The sequence below is a fragment of the Eriocheir sinensis genome, chromosome 4 (genome assembly GCF_024679095.1).
Source record: "Eriocheir sinensis breed Jianghai 21 chromosome 4, ASM2467909v1, whole genome shotgun sequence".
Taxonomy (NCBI): Eukaryota; Metazoa; Arthropoda; class Malacostraca; order Decapoda; family Varunidae; genus Eriocheir; species Eriocheir sinensis.
In genome coordinates this window covers 23,692,163-23,709,584 of record NC_066512.1, presented here as the reverse complement: position 1 = coordinate 23,709,584, position 17,422 = coordinate 23,692,163, and the positions used below count along the sequence as shown (strand labels likewise).

General features: G+C 40.7%; 1 protein-coding gene across 50 annotated transcripts in view; it reads left to right on the top strand.

The window, feature by feature from the left end:
• LOC127010379 (AMP deaminase 2-like) overlaps positions 1–17,422 on the top strand; it is a 44,394-nt gene that overhangs the window by 24,050 nt on the left and 2,922 nt on the right. For 47 of the 50 annotated variants that reach the window (XM_050829874.1, XM_050829885.1, XM_050884675.1 and 44 more), the window contains exons 6-20: positions 948–974; positions 4,933–4,997; positions 5,161–5,291; positions 5,628–5,678; positions 7,705–7,791; positions 9,034–9,134; positions 9,541–9,789; positions 10,119–10,333; positions 10,692–10,803; positions 12,200–12,363; positions 13,111–13,233; positions 13,706–13,837; positions 14,971–15,163; positions 16,066–16,314; positions 16,765–16,862. In XM_050829874.1, the coding sequence (XP_050685831.1) occupies positions 948–974; positions 4,933–4,997; positions 5,161–5,291; positions 5,628–5,678; positions 7,705–7,791; positions 9,034–9,134; positions 9,541–9,789; positions 10,119–10,333; positions 10,692–10,803; positions 12,200–12,363; positions 13,111–13,233; positions 13,706–13,837; positions 14,971–15,163; positions 16,066–16,314; positions 16,765–16,862 (1,997 nt within the window). The remainder of the gene's footprint in view (positions 1–947; positions 975–4,932; positions 4,998–5,160; positions 5,292–5,627; positions 5,679–7,704; positions 7,792–9,033; positions 9,135–9,540; positions 9,790–10,118; positions 10,334–10,691; positions 10,804–12,199; positions 12,364–13,110; positions 13,234–13,705; positions 13,838–14,970; positions 15,164–16,065; positions 16,315–16,764; positions 16,863–17,422) is intronic. The other 3 variants (XM_050829906.1, XM_050829896.1, XM_050829915.1) reach the window with 3 other exon arrangements.

Here is a 17,422-nt window from a genome sequence, read left to right as displayed (position 1 = left end):
GGTGGTGGAGGCAAACAGTGTCCGACAAATGAAGGAAAGGCTGGATGAATGTAGATATGGAGACGGGACTATTAAAGCTTAGCTCGGGCCCGGTAGACTACAAATAGTAGGTAAATACAAATAGGTAAATACACACAGATACACGCACACCTATAAATTTGAGTTAAATATGGCTTATGTCTTCTGAACCATAAAGTGTATTAGTCTTGTTAACCACTGAAATTCATCCTCTTTTAAGCTGAGTTTTTTTTATTAATTTAAAGTTGTGGATTGTATTTTACACTAAACTACTTTTTCCAGCTTCACTTTCATCATTAGCCATCCACTTTCGACTTTATCACTGACACGGTAAATGTTTCCCTTGGCTGGACATTTAACCCGGTAGCAGCGACGGGCCAAATTTGTGGCTTTACCGTGTAGCAGCGACGGGCCAAATTTGTGCCATGATATAGACCCCCCAAAATAGATGATACATAATCTGATCACAAATGCTTTGATATATATTATGAAATGGTTAGTGTGATGGGTGATTTTTTCTCATTTTTCTTGCTGGGAGGGACCATTAAGAAAAGTGATCCCCGCTGCTACCGGGCTAAATGGCTAAATATTCTTTTCCAGTACATTATACACATGCAGGTAAACTATTATGTAGAGCCTTGGTGCAGTCAAGTGTAGCTGGCCAACATCTTACTTACATCTCACTTACATCTACTTATTTCATATAGTGGTTTGTCACTTAAAAGAGTCTTGAGCATGATGTCAGTAGCACCACCACCACCACCACCACCACCACACCTGTGCTCACAAACAACCTCTGCCTAACATTTTTGGAGCCAACTTAGATGTTATTTTCTCTGATGATCTTTTGTGAGTGAAACAGGAGAGAGGCTGTTTTTCCCTGTAGCCAAGACCCAGGCACCGTCTCAAGCTCTCACTTCTCTTTGCAGTACCTCCTAGACAACCTGATCACCAATGTAAGTGGGATCACTGTCACGTACTGTTCTCTTAGTAGCTTGTTCTCCACTGCTACTCCCTTGTAACACTGCCTGTCTGCATCCCCCAGCCTTAAAGTGCCTGGAATCTCCCCTTAGTGTCCCGTCCCCCATCTGTCTTTCTACGAGGCAAAGTGTTCAGCATCTTTAAAGACATCAGAAAAGTACCTTCTTCGTTCACAGTCTGATGCCATCTCTTGTATGTTCCCTCCCCTGACCTCATTTTACCTAGGGCATTGCAAAGCACAGTATCCTTAAATTCGTTTTTTCTCTTCAAGCATTTTCCCTTTCAGCAAGCCCTTCTCCCCTCCCTCCAGTGGTGCTGCATACCTCACAATACCCTGCACACAAAGCAGTAGATGTGGAAGAAACACATCATCTCATATCTTCATTCTACTATCATCTTTTCACATGTCATAGGATTTTATATCCTTTGAAACACATGGGAAGTAGCTCTAATTGGGAGACATGACAACACTCTCCACCCGGGTGAGGATTCAAACCCACACCCAGGCGACCAGGAAGGCAGGGAGTCCAGCACTGCCAAACGAACCAAAGAGACGTCCCATTGGATTTTGGGGCATTTCCTGTGGTCACTACACACACAGCCACCTGCACTTGCACCCGACGCAGGACTTGTTGACATTGATGAGGTTCAGTAGTGGATAGCAGGTTTTACTTACATTACAAGGCCACTCATACTCTAAAAATGTGGCTCCAGAAAAGTCTTGTCATGTTTGCTATTTTGACATTTTTACCTGTGTACATATTTTCTAGCATGTAATCTCTTCATAATATTATAGTGTAAGTAGACATGCCACTACCAGTCTTCAGAGGCCTGCCAGTCATCCTCATAGAGCATGAGTACAAGTGGCTGATGCACATTGGATATCATCATTAAAGAGGGAGGAGAGTGCTGTGCTGTAGCTAATACCTCATAATGTTCCAGGCTTTCACCTACTAATCCATGTAAATGTGTGTATTGAACTAGTTGTTGTTTAGGCTCAGCTGTGTTGCAAAGAGGTGTGAGTTTGTGTTTAGTGGTAACTGTATGTAGCTCAGTGTGGTCCATACGTGAGGTCTCAAAACAGTTGATTTACTCACAGAAAATGCTTTGAGTTGCATTAAGGCTGTGTAGGTTAAATTTGCTGCCAGCTATGTAGATGCTAGATGTTAGGAATACCAACGTCTGCTCTCTAACAAGCAAAGAGAGTTATTGTAGTGAAGTACATATATGTTAAAGATGTCAGGGGAGAGCACACAGCCCTACTGGACCCCTTCATCAACTGGTAATGGATCCGAGACTAAGACACCAAATCAATTACAGTGCAAGCTGTCATGCCATCATGGAAACCTTGGAGAACAGATGTGAATTATGGTGGACATTCACATTTATCAATGATCTTTCAAAAGATGTCTTTTACTATTAGATACCACGACCTTTGAAATGATCTGTGTGTAAACAAGTCTGTGTGCAGTGTTGGACCATCCTGCCTTCGCTGTGTGTAATATTTCATAAAGGTGTTAGACGGTGTGTGACTAGTCAGCAAACTAGTGACATTGCTAATCATCACATGGCTGTTACACAACACCCACACAGAGACATGGAAAATGGGAATCATACTCTAAAGTAGATGACAAATATATTTTGACATTTGCACTACAAATGAAATATAGAGTGTGATGAAACCTGATGTAAAAAGTTAATTTCATTATTGAATAACTTCAAAGCTAATGTTTGGTGTTTCAACACATACTGCAACACTTAAAGAAAAAAATTCTTTTAACTAATACTTTTATTGTATAGAATATGCTTCACAGGAAGCTGTTTGACATGTTAAATAAACATCATATCAGCATCACATTTTCATTTTTTTCATGAAAGTAATGACTTGGCTTATATTGCTGACCCAAGACATCTACTTCATCACAGACTCTGTTAGTTCATATACATAAGTCTTCATCTTTGTGTATATTGTGTCAAAGTCTCCGTTGTCTGTCACCGTGTCGGCAGCCATCACCTGCTTCTACGCACACCCTAGTGCCTTATTTGTAGTCAATAATGGCTCTCAGTCTATGAACAGCACAGCTACAGCACAAATGTGGTGTTGATTAACCCTCAAGGTGTCTTATTGATAGCTCGGGGCAGTGTTAGTTAGAAAACACCATTGTCACTTAGGTAGAGTAGTTTTTGTCTTTACATTTGTGTTATATGTTGTCCTAATGGTCTGTATATTTGGGGCGTCATACTTTGATTTGAAAACAAAAGCTATAAGCAGATTTCCAATGAAGCAATATTTTATATTTTTATATTGATTGATAATATGGAATAATCAGTTTTACATAAATATAACAAAAATATGAGCTGGAAAGTCAATCTGCCAATTTAATGATGAAATTCAATTCTAATATATTTTGACATGCAGGTTATCAATTATCAGCAACCGTAGCTGTTACTTTTGAGTCATTACATTTATAGATTTATTGAGTAAAATCAGTATTAGTGTAAACATTATTTCTTATTAATTTGTGTTGTTTTCAATGGCCACAAAACAACTAAACCTTCATTGCAAAAAACAAAACCAAGTTGAGGTGTAACTATGGAGAAAATAAGAGTACGTAGTTGAATATATGCATTGTCAAGAAAAAAAATTATGATTTCAAGTTCATGGAAAAATCTGTCTATATTAGATGGCATATGTAAATAATTTTGTAATCCTGAAAATAATTAACTTGTGTATGGTAGGCGTGTCACAGAAGCACACTGAAGGTTAAACTCTGAGCAGAAGGATGTCTGGCGTGTGCTGTCCATTTTTCTCCATCAACGGACTATCTGAAGTAATCGCTCAAGTGGCTCTGAATGCTCTTGAGAACAGATGAAAATGTTGCCTGCTGATGCTTAACGACTGGAGTACATTTTCACAGAAGCATCATCGTAATCACTTCTATTGTTTTTTTCTTTTTATGAGGGCTAAATAGTTTTCCTGTTAATCTTCTCATTTCTTTTATGTCAATAGTAAAAAAAAATTACATCTGCAAATACTTTCTATTTGTGAAAATTTCCTTGCCTTTTAAGACTATCAATACTGCATATAGATGTCACTTCGTTGTGTTTTAAAAAAAGTCATATGAGTGAGGTTTCATGCCAACTAGTTTCCCAGGGTTGTAATAATGATTAATCAAATAACACCTAGCCAGTTTGCCATTCTCACCTAGTCTTCTTGTGTTGTCTAGTAAAAGGTATCCAGGGATGATAACTAAAGGGGCCTGGATGCTGCAACACCCATGTGCTTCAACAACTAACTTTCAAGAGGCTGGAAGATCTAAGCTGAGGACAGCATCTGTCTCCTTTCCACCTTCATTGTTTTATGTTCTAAGAAGCCATATTCTTTAAATCCAACACTTACTGTAAGATCCTGGAAGTGGAGGTAACCTAGTGAATACACATGTTTTGTTTAACTGATGCCAGTGTGAGTGAAAGTCTTCAGCAATTATTGCTGTACCAAGAATATAGGAACTAACATGATAATTACCATACATGCATATCTCTGCAATGAAGTTCCTGAAATCTTAGGAGCAGAAATTTTCTGTTATATCTGATAAAAATGAAATGCTGTGCCAGCCACCAGCAGGTGGGTCTGGATTACTCCAGCAGAATGACATGACAACTCTGCAAGAGGCATGGACTACAGTGTTATGTGGAGACAGCATCCACCCATCATCCACCATGCCAAGGAAGTCCCAACCACCACACCAAGCTCCTTAGCATACTAATCATCTGACTTTTTTTTTATTTTCAGTAATATTGTGTCCAGACAACAGAAGGAAGCTCAGCAGATGTTCAATGTAACAATGAAACTTTCCCTGTTAATATATTAATGTTGCATGACACACATTATTGTGGTGGTGAGGACGGTGATACATGTAGGTGTGGTTCCAGGTGCCTGTAGAAGACATCTCCAAATCCTCCAAGCTGCTCATCGAAGCCCTCAGGCTCCGCGAGAAGTAAGTGATCGTCACTGACTACCTACTGTGATGTCTTGCAACCTTAAGTTGGCCTGAAAGTAAATTGATTTTCATCTCAATAACACTTGATGTCAGTGTCACGTACACTTAGACACACTTATTTGTGTTACCATAAGACAGCTGATGCAGTACCACTTGGCAGGTACATGGCCTGGGCGATCCAGAGCTTCCCCACGGTGACGGAAAGGTTCCTGCGCGAGGCTGGGATGGAGGATCCGATGGGTCGCAGTCACAAGTATTCTGGAGCCTGCAGTGACCCCAAGAGTCTGGAAGGTGGGTTTCATTACCAAACTTTCTTTTTCCGTCATTTTAATACTGGGATCCTATTCAGTTATTATAATACTTAGGAGAATTTTTCCTCCATAAAGCATATCTGTTCACCTGGGCTTGAAGATTGCCAGGACTCAAAAGAATGGTAGCTGTGACTTCATTAAATATCAGCTTGTAGTCATTTCTGAAGTCATAAACATTCTTTCTGATGTACTAAGTCAAGAGAGCAGGGGGGTGCATCCTCTGCCCCAGCTGGGCAATACAAGTCAAGGTGGAAGGGATGGTTGGTTCATGCATGGGCAGGTGATGGGCAGCAGGAGATGATTGTGTATTTTACAGCAGTGCAGATGTTGGCTGATGGAGAGAGTGGGCAAACCAACACCAGCCCGGGTAGGTGAGATGTGTAGCTGTCTGTGTGTGTCTGTGTGTGTGTTTGTCTGTGCATCTGTAGTGTGCCAGAACAGAGCCAACCCCTAGTGCAGGTACAAGGACTCGCCTGTGAATGTTGAGTGATGGAGAATAATTCCTTTCAAGAATAACATTCAAATGAAAATTAGGAATGCTTCAATAATTTACTCTTAAGTCATATGATAGAAGAAGTGAAGGGAGTCTTTTAAGAGAGAAAAGGTTCTTCCCATATCAGTTTAGGTATAAACTTACCCTGAAGCTTGATGCATGAACTTTTATCTTAATTTTTTGGTCAAGTTAAACATACTTACGATAGATGAGGGATTAAACTCTAGACTTAGTTACAACCTGGTGAGGCCATGTAAACTTTGGTTGCAAGGTAATTAATTAAAGTAGTGAGGGTGGCTCAGTCACCCAGCTGTAGCTGATACTGTGTTTAGCTGAGTAGTTTGAGCAATGGGATGATAAGTACATGTTCCTGGGCTTGACTCAGGGACACTGAATAGAAACACTCTGTTCCTCTCCAGTAAGTCTGTCATGGTCTCTTAAGAACTGGCAGTACTGTTGTGGTTCGGCAAACCAGAGTAATAAGTGTACTATTCTTAGTTGTCTTAACCTTGTCCATATCTCCTAAGAAACAAATTATTTAGTCGGCAGTAAAGCAATGGCTTCATGTAATCCCTATGTTATGTAACTGTGTTTTTCTATGAAAATCATATTTCACAAATCAATATGTTCATGATTAACTGAGCAGATGTACAGAACTAAAGGGCCTGTGGGCATGAATATGCTCCTTGGTTCAGCTCCCATAATAAGCAACTGAAATTACTTATACGTATCTTGCCCAGTGAGTTTGTCATGACCTTATAACAGTTGTCTTACACAAGCACCCCCACTCTCAGCCAAGTCATGGATCTTTTCAAACAAAACTGTTACATGTACGTGATCTAATTTTATAAATGTGTGATTTAAATTTCTCTCTAATGTTTGTCATAATGATGTTCTTGCTTCCTACATACTTTTAGGCAAGGTTATACAACAAATGCAAATTGTGAGAAAATTCATTGTGCCAGAAGGTATCTAGCTAGTCTGACAACAGCACCTAAAACATTACCAAAATTATTGAAAGCATAATTTTCATGTTCTGCAGAAGTCTTTTCAAAGTACCAGATTTGTGCTTAGAATCAGTGATAACAACATTAAACTCTTAAGTCGAATGATAATGTAAAACTAAAGCCCTTATTGACCACTTGCAAAATCTGGAATTTCCTTGCTGAGAGGTAGTAGAATTTTCCCAGTTCCATAATATTAAAATGAGCAGCCACCCACTGACTGGTGGCAGGAGTGTTGCATCTTGTATTGATAGTGTGTCCGTGTTTGTTAACGTGAGTGTGTTTTACAAGAACAATTGGCGAGGACACCATTTGGACAACTTTCAAATAATAATTGTCCTTGTACTTGATCATTGACCAACTAGCATAACTTTCAGTATCTTACTAATATATTTAATTTTACAATGATGACTATGAAATAGAGATTCAAAAGCAGCACAGCTCAAGCATTTTTTATAGATGCATTCATCTCTTCATTTGATAACAACTATGTACATAAACACACAGCTTCAACACATCACCATGAGGTGGCACACACAGCACAGCTTTGTTTTACTACATTGAAAGGCATAACTAACTTGTGGCCATTGGGGAGGTTTGCGGGGACAAAAGCAGGATTGAAAGCATTTGGCAAGTCTCTTAAAGTAAGAACACCACTGACCTGGTTCCAGTCACCATCACCACTGCTACCACCACCACCACCACCACCACCTCTGCTACCTTCCACAGCAACACTTTTTTTTTTTTTACCTAACACATAGCCTCTGCTGATGCTGGTGCTGTTGTGGCTGCTACCCTGCTGTGGACTGACACACTATGAACTTTATTTACGGTCTGTATAAACAAGACGAGTACACTTACCTGAGTGAAGCAAGTGTGCACTACCACACACACAGGTGTCGAGGGAGTGAGGGGCCGGGGGCGGCAGGTGTGCCCTAGGCCCTGTGTGGTGCATAGGAGGGGCTGCCCCTGCGCCGCCACCAGTGAGGACAACTAATCCTACGTTGGTTTTGTAGCCATAGACCTAACTCGTTTAGAGGAGGACTTTTGCTGACTTACGCTTTGGTTCCTTCAGCTGGCAACCTAACCTCTGGCTTTACCAGCAGGATGAGTGGCTGAGACACCAGGGTTTGGATGGCAGTGTTCAGAATAGTCATGGAAATAGTTATCTAGCTTCTTGTAAAGTCAAAATCATTGGGGACATAAATTAGAACTGATTATCCAATGAAGTGTGTGTTGTACATTGTCTGTAGTATCATACAAATGCTTTTACTTGGTGAATAGTAGTTATTCATCTCATCTATATGTTTATGGAAAGGAAAAAATTGAGGGCTCCCTTTCTGTTGTAGATAAATTGTGCATGATATAACTCAATAGAATACAGACTTGTCAGGTTCAGATCTCTCCAAAGATAACAGTTCTAAGATCATAGCTTGCAGTGAGGGCCGTTTGTCCCACCTAATTTCGCCTGTTTGGAATTTTTAATTAAGTGAATCCATGGACTTGGGTTCAAATCCAAACCTGGGGATTCAACATGCGCCCACCCAGCGGCTAATCCGGCTATTTGGGCTGCTTTAAAAAGCGGTACCTGAAGAAGTCTGGGGAAGGTAAACTGTTGTAACCCAGATGTAACACTTCCCCAGAGCCCTGGGTTGTGGGTTGTCACCCACCACAAGCTCAAGGGCCAATGAGCACCAAAGCAACCCACAGCTGTAGCATATGCCTCCAACTTTACCAAACATTTTGTCTTCTTCATAAAGTGACAGTTTATATTAAGAGCAAAGATAAAACTGTTCCATTGTTCCTGAAGCTGCCAAACCTGTGGAAGCCTAATCCAAACTCTGGAAGTGTCAAGGTAACCACCACCACCAACCTGGAGTGTGCCTCCAAGACTTGGCCAACACCAGTCACTTGCACTGTTGTTCATGGTCTTTCCTCCACATGGTCCATATCTGCACAATAGCCATAGTCACTTGTTAGGAGTACTATGTTAGCCTTTTCTTAACCATTCTGTGCTCTCAAATTTAGTTAAGATTTTACATTTTTGTATGCTTGCCTCCTATGCATAAATATAAAATATTTACGTTAACTAAGAATATAAATATGAAAAATAATTGCAGTATCATAATGCAGAGCATTGAATTATCTGGGTAATGATGTTGAGTGTCCAGACCAGAGAACTCCTGAAGAGTGAATAGATAGTCACTGTCCTCACTCCCCCACAGACCACCCCATCCACCCGCCCCGCAAGGAAGTGAGTCCCTGGAAGATTGACATCCCAGAGAACTGCGGCTACAAGCTGACCATGGTGGACGGGGTGTTCCAGGTACAGCCACCTAAGTAGACATAAAACATATGATTATTGTTAATGGAGGTCTGGTTATACTGTTTGGGAAAGCAATCAACGACTAAATGACTCGGTATTTATGAATCTAGCAGTTTTGATCCTATTTCCATAAGTTGAGTAAATGCTGCTTTAAATACCACTGGTAGCAATAGGGGCATTGACTTAAAACAATAATGGCAGTTGCAATAGTCATGATTTTTTTAAAGTACTGGCAGTAGTAGTAGTAATATTTTTTTGCCTTCTTATTGTATTACACTCGATCAATCAATCACTGGGGATATATGCCTGGGGGTGCACTGCCTCACCCACCCTAAGACACCAGTACACCAATGAGCTGTCTTTCACACCTTCACCCTCATAATGCATCCTGTACGTGTGACGGCAGGTGTACGCCAGCGAGGAAGAACAGCAGCAGGAGAAGCCACTTCCATACCACTACCCCAACCTGACGCGCTACATCCAGGACGTCAAACTGCTGTGTGCCCTCATTGGCAACGGCCCTGTTAAGTCTTTCTGCTACCGCCGCCTCCAGTACCTCAGCTCCAAGTTCCAGCTGCACGTCCTCCTCAATGAGATGCGGGAGTTGGCGGCTCAGAAGGCGGTTCCACACAGAGACTTCTACAACATCAGGAAGGTTAGCAATCCAGAGGTTATCACAACTTTATGGGAGACTAAAAATGGCAAAGGACAATGTTAAAAATTTTCTTTGGCTAATGCTAAAATAATAGATAGAGCATATTATAGATAAAAGAACTGTGGTTAAGTCACTATATAAGTATTATTTGGAAATTTGTTTCATAATCATGCCAATTGAGAGTTTTAGAGAAAATTAAATTTGCCAAGAGAGTCATAGAACAGACATGCAGAAACTAACGATAATAAGGAATACATGAAAAACAACTGTATCAGTGGTCAAGCTTTTATGTTCTCCAATGTCTGATGTGCTGTCTGGTGTGGCTTCAGGTGGACACTCACATCCACGCTGCGTCCTGCATGAACCAGAAGCATCTGCTGCGTTTCATCAAGAAGGCCGTGAAGAATAACCCTGACGAGATAGTGTGTTGCAAAAATGGTGAGAAGATGTCCCTGGCTCAGGTGTTTGCCTCCCTCAACCTCACGGCCTACGACCTCTCTGTGGACATGCTGGACGTGCACGCTGACCGCAACACCTTCCACAGGTATGCTTCATCCACCTCATGGCCTTCAAGCCACCCTGCACAGCCTGTTTCAAGGAAATACAAGACAGTGTGTTGTAGGAAATGGGAACCAAGACATGACATTTCATTTTCATGGATACATAATTTTCAATCACAAGGCTGCTTACCTCAAATGAAGGCCTTGCTGTGTTTCTTGTTCTGACAAGATTATGTGGGACCCAGACTCAAACTTATGACCTTAGAAATACACAAGGTTCATCTGGATTAGGAAGAATTATACATCAAGATTCATCTACACTTCATTTATGTATTTCAAAATTCTGAGTTTCATCACATACAGACAGCAGCCAAGAGGAAGACTGAATGAACGTATTTTCAGGTTTGACAAATTCAATGCCAAATACAATCCAGTGGGAGAGTCACAGCTGAGGGAAGTGTTCCTGAAGACCGACAACTACGTCGAGGGGAAGTACTTTGGCCACATTATCAAGGTATGAAGGTGTACTGGCATGTATGATTTGATGTCTTTAATTTATCTCCCTCAAATAGGCATCTACAATGAAAGACTTTGTTCATTTGCTCCACACACTTCATCCCTGCAGAGTACAGTAAACCCTCGATATAACGGACTAATTGGGGGGAACTTGTCCATTAATGCCAAAAGTCCGTTATAAGCGGCGAAAATTTTAAAAAAATGTGAAACAATACCGAGAACTTAATAAACAGAGTTATATATATATATATATATATATATATATATATATATATATATATATATATATATATATATATATATATATATATATTTTTGTGTTTTTTATTGTGTAGGTTGTGTGAACATTGTCTGTATAGCCGCACAGCACACTTGGCGATAGGCACTGAGGCTGCCAGGATGGCAGTGGGGCTCTACAGGGAGCCATACTGTTACGGGAATGGGTAAAATTTTACAAGTGAGCTAATCACGCACTGGCAGACGAAACTTTTTTTTTTTTTTATATAGTTTTTGGGGTGTTATGAAATAATTACCTGTTTCTGTCACAAATCATTAAATGGTTGACTCTTCAATGCCTTTTGTACACCCGGCGCAGCCTGCAGCTGCAGCCACAAAATAATTCGCAGAGTTATTATAATTGCTTACAGTTTTTACATTTCGCTCACTGCTCGCAAAAATAGCAAGTGGACAAACTAGAACAAAACCAGGCAAATTAATGTTTTCCTGCCATGTATTCCACCAGTGCGCATTCGAGGTGGACAGCAGAGCGACTAATTTCTCGCAACACCGGCCCACGAATTGGACCACACTTGCCGCCGCCATGTCCTGTTCTGCGCTTCACATTTCCACAACCCACACCGAGTGTCAAATAAATTTACTAACCAAACATAACTTAACCTAACTTACCTAACTGGGGGTTTAGCGCCCCTCGACCCCCTTAAGCTGTGTCAGTACCGACACTCACAAACACTTGGCTATTTTCCATTACATTTACGTCGTGGATTGATGCATAAGACTCTTATGGTATAAATACGCTCTTCATTTGAATGGAAACCATGAGGAGGAAAATATTTCATGAGGTGGGCTGAAAAGACTACAGTAACCAAATGATGGGGCAGCAGATAAAGGGAGGAGGGCGAGGTAGCCAGCAGACGCTATTATAGTTACCAGAAATGGGTGGTTCAAAAACTATTCTCGGTGGGCCCCCGTGGATTTCTAACCATCTGACCTTGTCCGTTATATCCAAAATCCGTTATAAACAGGTCTGTTATATTGATGGTTTACTGTATAGTCATTATTTAGTCCTTTTGAGGAACTAAAACACTCATTTCTTTTCCCACCATGAAAGGAGAGAATTGTACCAACAGCAAACACTTTCTTTTATCTTCCTGCAGGAGGTGATGGCTGACCTGGAGGAGAGCAAATATCAGAACGCTGAACTGAGGCTTTCAGTGTATGGGAAGAGTGCCGATGAATGGGACAAGCTGGCACATTGGGCGGTGAAGCACAACGTCCACTCCGAGAACGTCCGCTGGCTGGTGCAGGTCCCGCGCCTCTAGTGAGTGTCACCCAGGCCTTGGAGGGGAGGGAGGAGAGACACAGGGTTTTCTGTAGATGGCATCGGTGACTTAAGAAATAAAAAGAGTGCATTTGAGACACTAGAAGAAAAGATTTAGCCAGAATCATTTTATCTGATGAGGAAAAGAAAGTTACTGGAATGAAGAAGAGTAGGAAGTATTGATGATGTAAATAAAAGTATAGTCATGACTTGAGAAATAAAAGTGTGCATTTGAGACACTAGAAGAAAAGATTTAGCCAGAATCATTTTATCTGATGAGGAAAAGAAAGTTACTGGAATGAAGAAGAGTAGGAAGTATTGATGATGTAAATAAAAGTATAGTAATGACTTGAGAAATAAAAGAGTAGTACATGTGAGTCACCAGAGAAAAAATATTTCGACAGTATATCAAAAGTTTTCTGTAGGTGCTGTAGATGACTTAATAAAAGAGTACAGTGGAAATACTAGAGAAAAATATTTGGATAGTATATTCAGGGTTTTCTGTAGGTGGCATAAATGACCTAAGAAGTAAAGGAATACAGTTGAGGCATCTGGCGAAGAAGGGGCATGAGGGATGAAGCAGTTTACCTCTAGTTTGCACTAAGAGAGGCAGGCTACATATCCCAATGCTTCCAATGCTGTAAAAAAAACAGTCACAGGAAGATACTTAACTTGATTATATTGTTTAGGAAAGCAGGAGCAAACAATTTTTCATTCTAATTCAATCCTCCTCCTTTTCCTTCCCAGTGATATCTACAAGAACAACAACATCCTCGACAACTTCAGCGTCTTCCTCGACAACCTGTTCCGTCCCCTGTTTGAGGCCTCCATTGACCCCAGCAGCCACCCAGAGCTCCATGCCTTCCTCCAGTCAGTGTCATGAAGCAGAGGGTTGTGCTTCCTTCATATCCAGTCCTCTTTATCATCACCTTCATTATTGTTAGCTGAACCACACACTGTAAACATGGTGATCAGGAGGGAGAGAGATGTAATATGCCAGTCTGTCTTTCAGTGTTATGAGGCAGAGGGATGTGCTTGCATTATAATCAGTCATTCTCATTAACATCACCATCATCCTTCAAAGCTGAACTGCACATTACAAGCATAATTATCAGGAGGGAGAGATATGTATTATACTAGACTATTATTATTAACTGAGCTGCACATTGCAAACAGGGCGGGAGAGATATTATGTTACATTAGTTTAAGAATCCAAAATATTCATCGAATAAATGAGGGAAGTAATGGAGTGAAATGATTCAAAGTCTTAAAAACATAAAACCTCGTGCCCCTCTGCAGCACACCTTAGACTCACACCCAACCACGACCCTCTCATCCACAGGCACATGGATGGGTTTGACAGCGTAGATGACGAGAGCAAACCTGAAACCTCCGTGCTAGACAAACACACAACGCCGCCGCAGATGTGGGCAGACATGGAGAACCCTCCCTACTCCTACTACCTCTACTACATGTAAGTGCTGCTGTTGCTTCATTTTGTATGTAAGTTCCTTTTTTGCCCAATATATTTGCTTATTGATTTTTGTATTCATCATTTTCTTCAGGAAGGGAAAAATAATGAGTGTCAGTTAGGCAGATTTATTTATATGTTTCTTTGGTTAATTCTACTCATTTTATGCATGACTGGCTGTTACAAATGCCAGGTCAAATACATAAATGTCTCCCACAGGCATCAGCAATAGGAAATTTTAATGTACAACAATAAATATGACATCTTTACATGGCCCACTCTCTCCTGATTCTATGGACTTGATTGCCTTTCATTTGTTGTGCCTCCATCTCTGGTAACCTGAACACGTAAATTGAGTATGACAAGTTGACTTAAGAAAAATTATCCTTAATTGTCCATGCTGCATTCCCAGCCTTCCTCCTAAGAAGCTTAAATGCTACCAACTCTCCCATCAACTATTCTTAAAGGCAAAAAAGATCAATGAGTTTTAATGGGTGGTTTTTTAGGTTCATGGTACAGAAGAAGGGTCAATCTACCACCAGAGTAAAAGTAACTATAGTCGGTCCACCCAAGTCTGAAGTGAGCATTATCGTGCGCTGGCAACCTACTGATTTTGTGGATAATGTGTGCTAGCCTACACATAGTAAACAGTCGTCAGTGTCAATATATGCAGCAGCAATAACAAATACTGTCAATTATAGTCAATTTTGAGTTAAAAAATATTAGTAATGTCACAAACAGCTGTTTTATCAATATAAAGCCTGATAATTTTCTCAGTGGTGGACAAATTCAAGGCTGTTTAATTATAATCAGCAATCTCATGAATTAACAAAACAGCTATTTGCAACATCCCTAATATTTTTTAACTCAAAATTGACTATAATTGACGGTATTTGTTATTGCTGCCTGCATATTATTGACGCTGACGACTGTTTACTCAGCGTAGGCTAGCATACATTATCCACGATGTGTGACAGTAGGTTGCCAGCACACGATAATGCTCTCTTCAGACTTGGGTGGACCGATTATGCCCCAGGAAAGACCCACAATTCATACAAAAGCCATGGCAAATGTGTGTGCTTGGGAGCCGAAATGTTTAATAATATGTCCCTAACATTTTCATCATTCACGGCCAGGTACGCCAACATCTGCACCCTCAATCAGCTTCGTGCAGAGCGAGGGATGAACACCTTTGTGCTGAGGCCTCACTGCGGAGAGGCCGGCTCCATCCAGCACCTTGTGAGTGGCTTCCTGCTGGCTGAAAACATCTCCCACGGCCTCCTCCTCCGCAAGGCTCCCGTCCTCCAGTTTCTTTATTACCTAGCTCAGGCAAGTCTTCCTGTGGTGTTCATGTGTTTCCATTCAGACATTCCTAAAGGAACCTTCATCAATTCTCTACCTCAAGTTGGCCTCATCATCAAATACCTCCCAGTTATTTGATAATGATCTTTTAACATTATTCATCTTAGGATATTCAGTTATTCACCCACTTTTATCAGACTGTCAGCATTTGCCCAGCATTTCCTGTCCCATCTGTAAAACATTTATTGTCCATCTGTAAAACATTTATTGTCCATCTGTAAAACATTTATTGTCAAACAAGTCTTCTCTAGCTCTTCAACCAGGCATATACATTTGAATTTCCTCATTTTTTCATTCCATTATTTCTGTTCTCATTCAATTTGCATTTATATCTCCACAGGTTGCATTTTCCCAGCATTTCTTGTCCATCTGCAAAACACTTATCATCAAACAAGTCTTCCCTCACTCTTCAACCAGGCATATACATTTCAATTTCCTCTTTAATTCATCCCATTATTTCTGTTCCCATTCAATTTGCTTCTATATTTTTCTCCACAGGTTCATTTTCCTAAATCTGTTGACCACAGCATCTAATATATTTATGTCTAATAGCACTCCAACAGTCTGGTCCAATTTTATAGCTTAGTATTGCCACATGGGTGAAATTGCCATATTGCCTCTCTTTACTGCATCCATCCTCACAGTGAGACATTTTTCCTCTTTTCTCCTCCTCTTCCTCTTTATTGCATCCATCTTGATAGTGAGACATTTTCCTAATCGTTCATCTCATTTGAAACAACCGAAACACATAAGAAAAACACCCTCCCTGTTTTCCCACCAGATTGGAATAGCCATGTCACCCCTGTCCAACAACTCCATCTTCCTCAACTACAAGAATAAGAGAAATATCCTCCTTGTTCTCCCACCAGATCGGAATAGCCATGTCACCCCTGTCCAACAACTCCCTCTTCCTCAACTACCATCGGAACCCCCTCCCGGAGTACCTGGCGCGTGGGCTGCTCATCTCCCTCTCGTCAGACGACCCCCTGCAGTTCCACTTCACCAAGGAGCCGCTCATGGAAGAGTACTCGATCGCCACTCAGGTCTGGAAGCTCTCGCCCACTGACATGTGTGAGCTGGCGAGGAATTCCGTCCTTATGAGTGGCTTTAACCATGAGGCAAGTTAGACGGTGATGTTCTCCCTGACTTTGTAGTTTACTTGGTGCAATGCTCTGTTTTTGTTTTGTTTATTGCTTCATCTTAGTGTTTTTAGTGTTATCTTGTATGAATGTGGTAGATTTTCTCATTTTCAAAACTTAAAAGATTTCTGTCAGCAGGCTTTACTAATATTTTTCTAAACTTGTTTTATCTTATTCAGTCATGTTATCACCCATTTGTTTAGTGAATGGAAAATTAGATTATTGACAGAAATAATGATCAGAGTTGATTTATTGCAGTGCTATAATTACTAGTCAGTGTAGGCAGTTATTATGCCAAATATGCATCAATCATTGTCTGTTAGAGGACAATATATATGTCTTAATCAACTAAATATAATGAACACTTACACCATATTTCCCTCTGTCAACCACTGCACCACCCCATAATGAGTTGCTGCCCCTCCCCAGATCAAGCAGTTCTGGATTGGCCCCAACTTCACCCGGGAGGGAGTGGCCGGGAACGACATCAAACGAACCAACGTTCCCAACATCCGAGTGGCCTACAGGTAGGTCAGGTGCCACACACTGCCACGGCCATCTTTGCCTTCTGTGCCTCATTCATCTCAGTCATTACTCTTTGGCACTATAAGTATATCTGTTTCCTGTGTATGGCTTTGCAGCATCACTCATGCATACCATCTTTTTCCATTATTTTATTTTTCCCGTTATTGGTGGTCTTTTCATGAGTATTGTCTGTGAAACTGATGGATGTAATGAAATTCACCCACAGTATGAACAAGTAAATTAGATATGATACAAAATATGGTTGAAGCAGATATGCATGGCAAAAATGGGAATCATTATGTGTAAAGATAAAAAGAGAGACAAAAGAATGTACAGTTTACTTACTCTAATGCTAATGTCTGTATAGTTGCAAAGAAGTGCAAAGAAATGGAGCAACATTTGTGAGAGAGTTGAAATAAGCAGGAATGGCCAAGGACACACTTATGAGTGAAGTACAGAGGCCATTTAATAATGTTAGTTAGAATAGGAAGGTGGCACCCTTTTGAATCTGAACACCATTGTCCATCCTCACACTTTTGTGTACTGCAAGACACCAATTTGG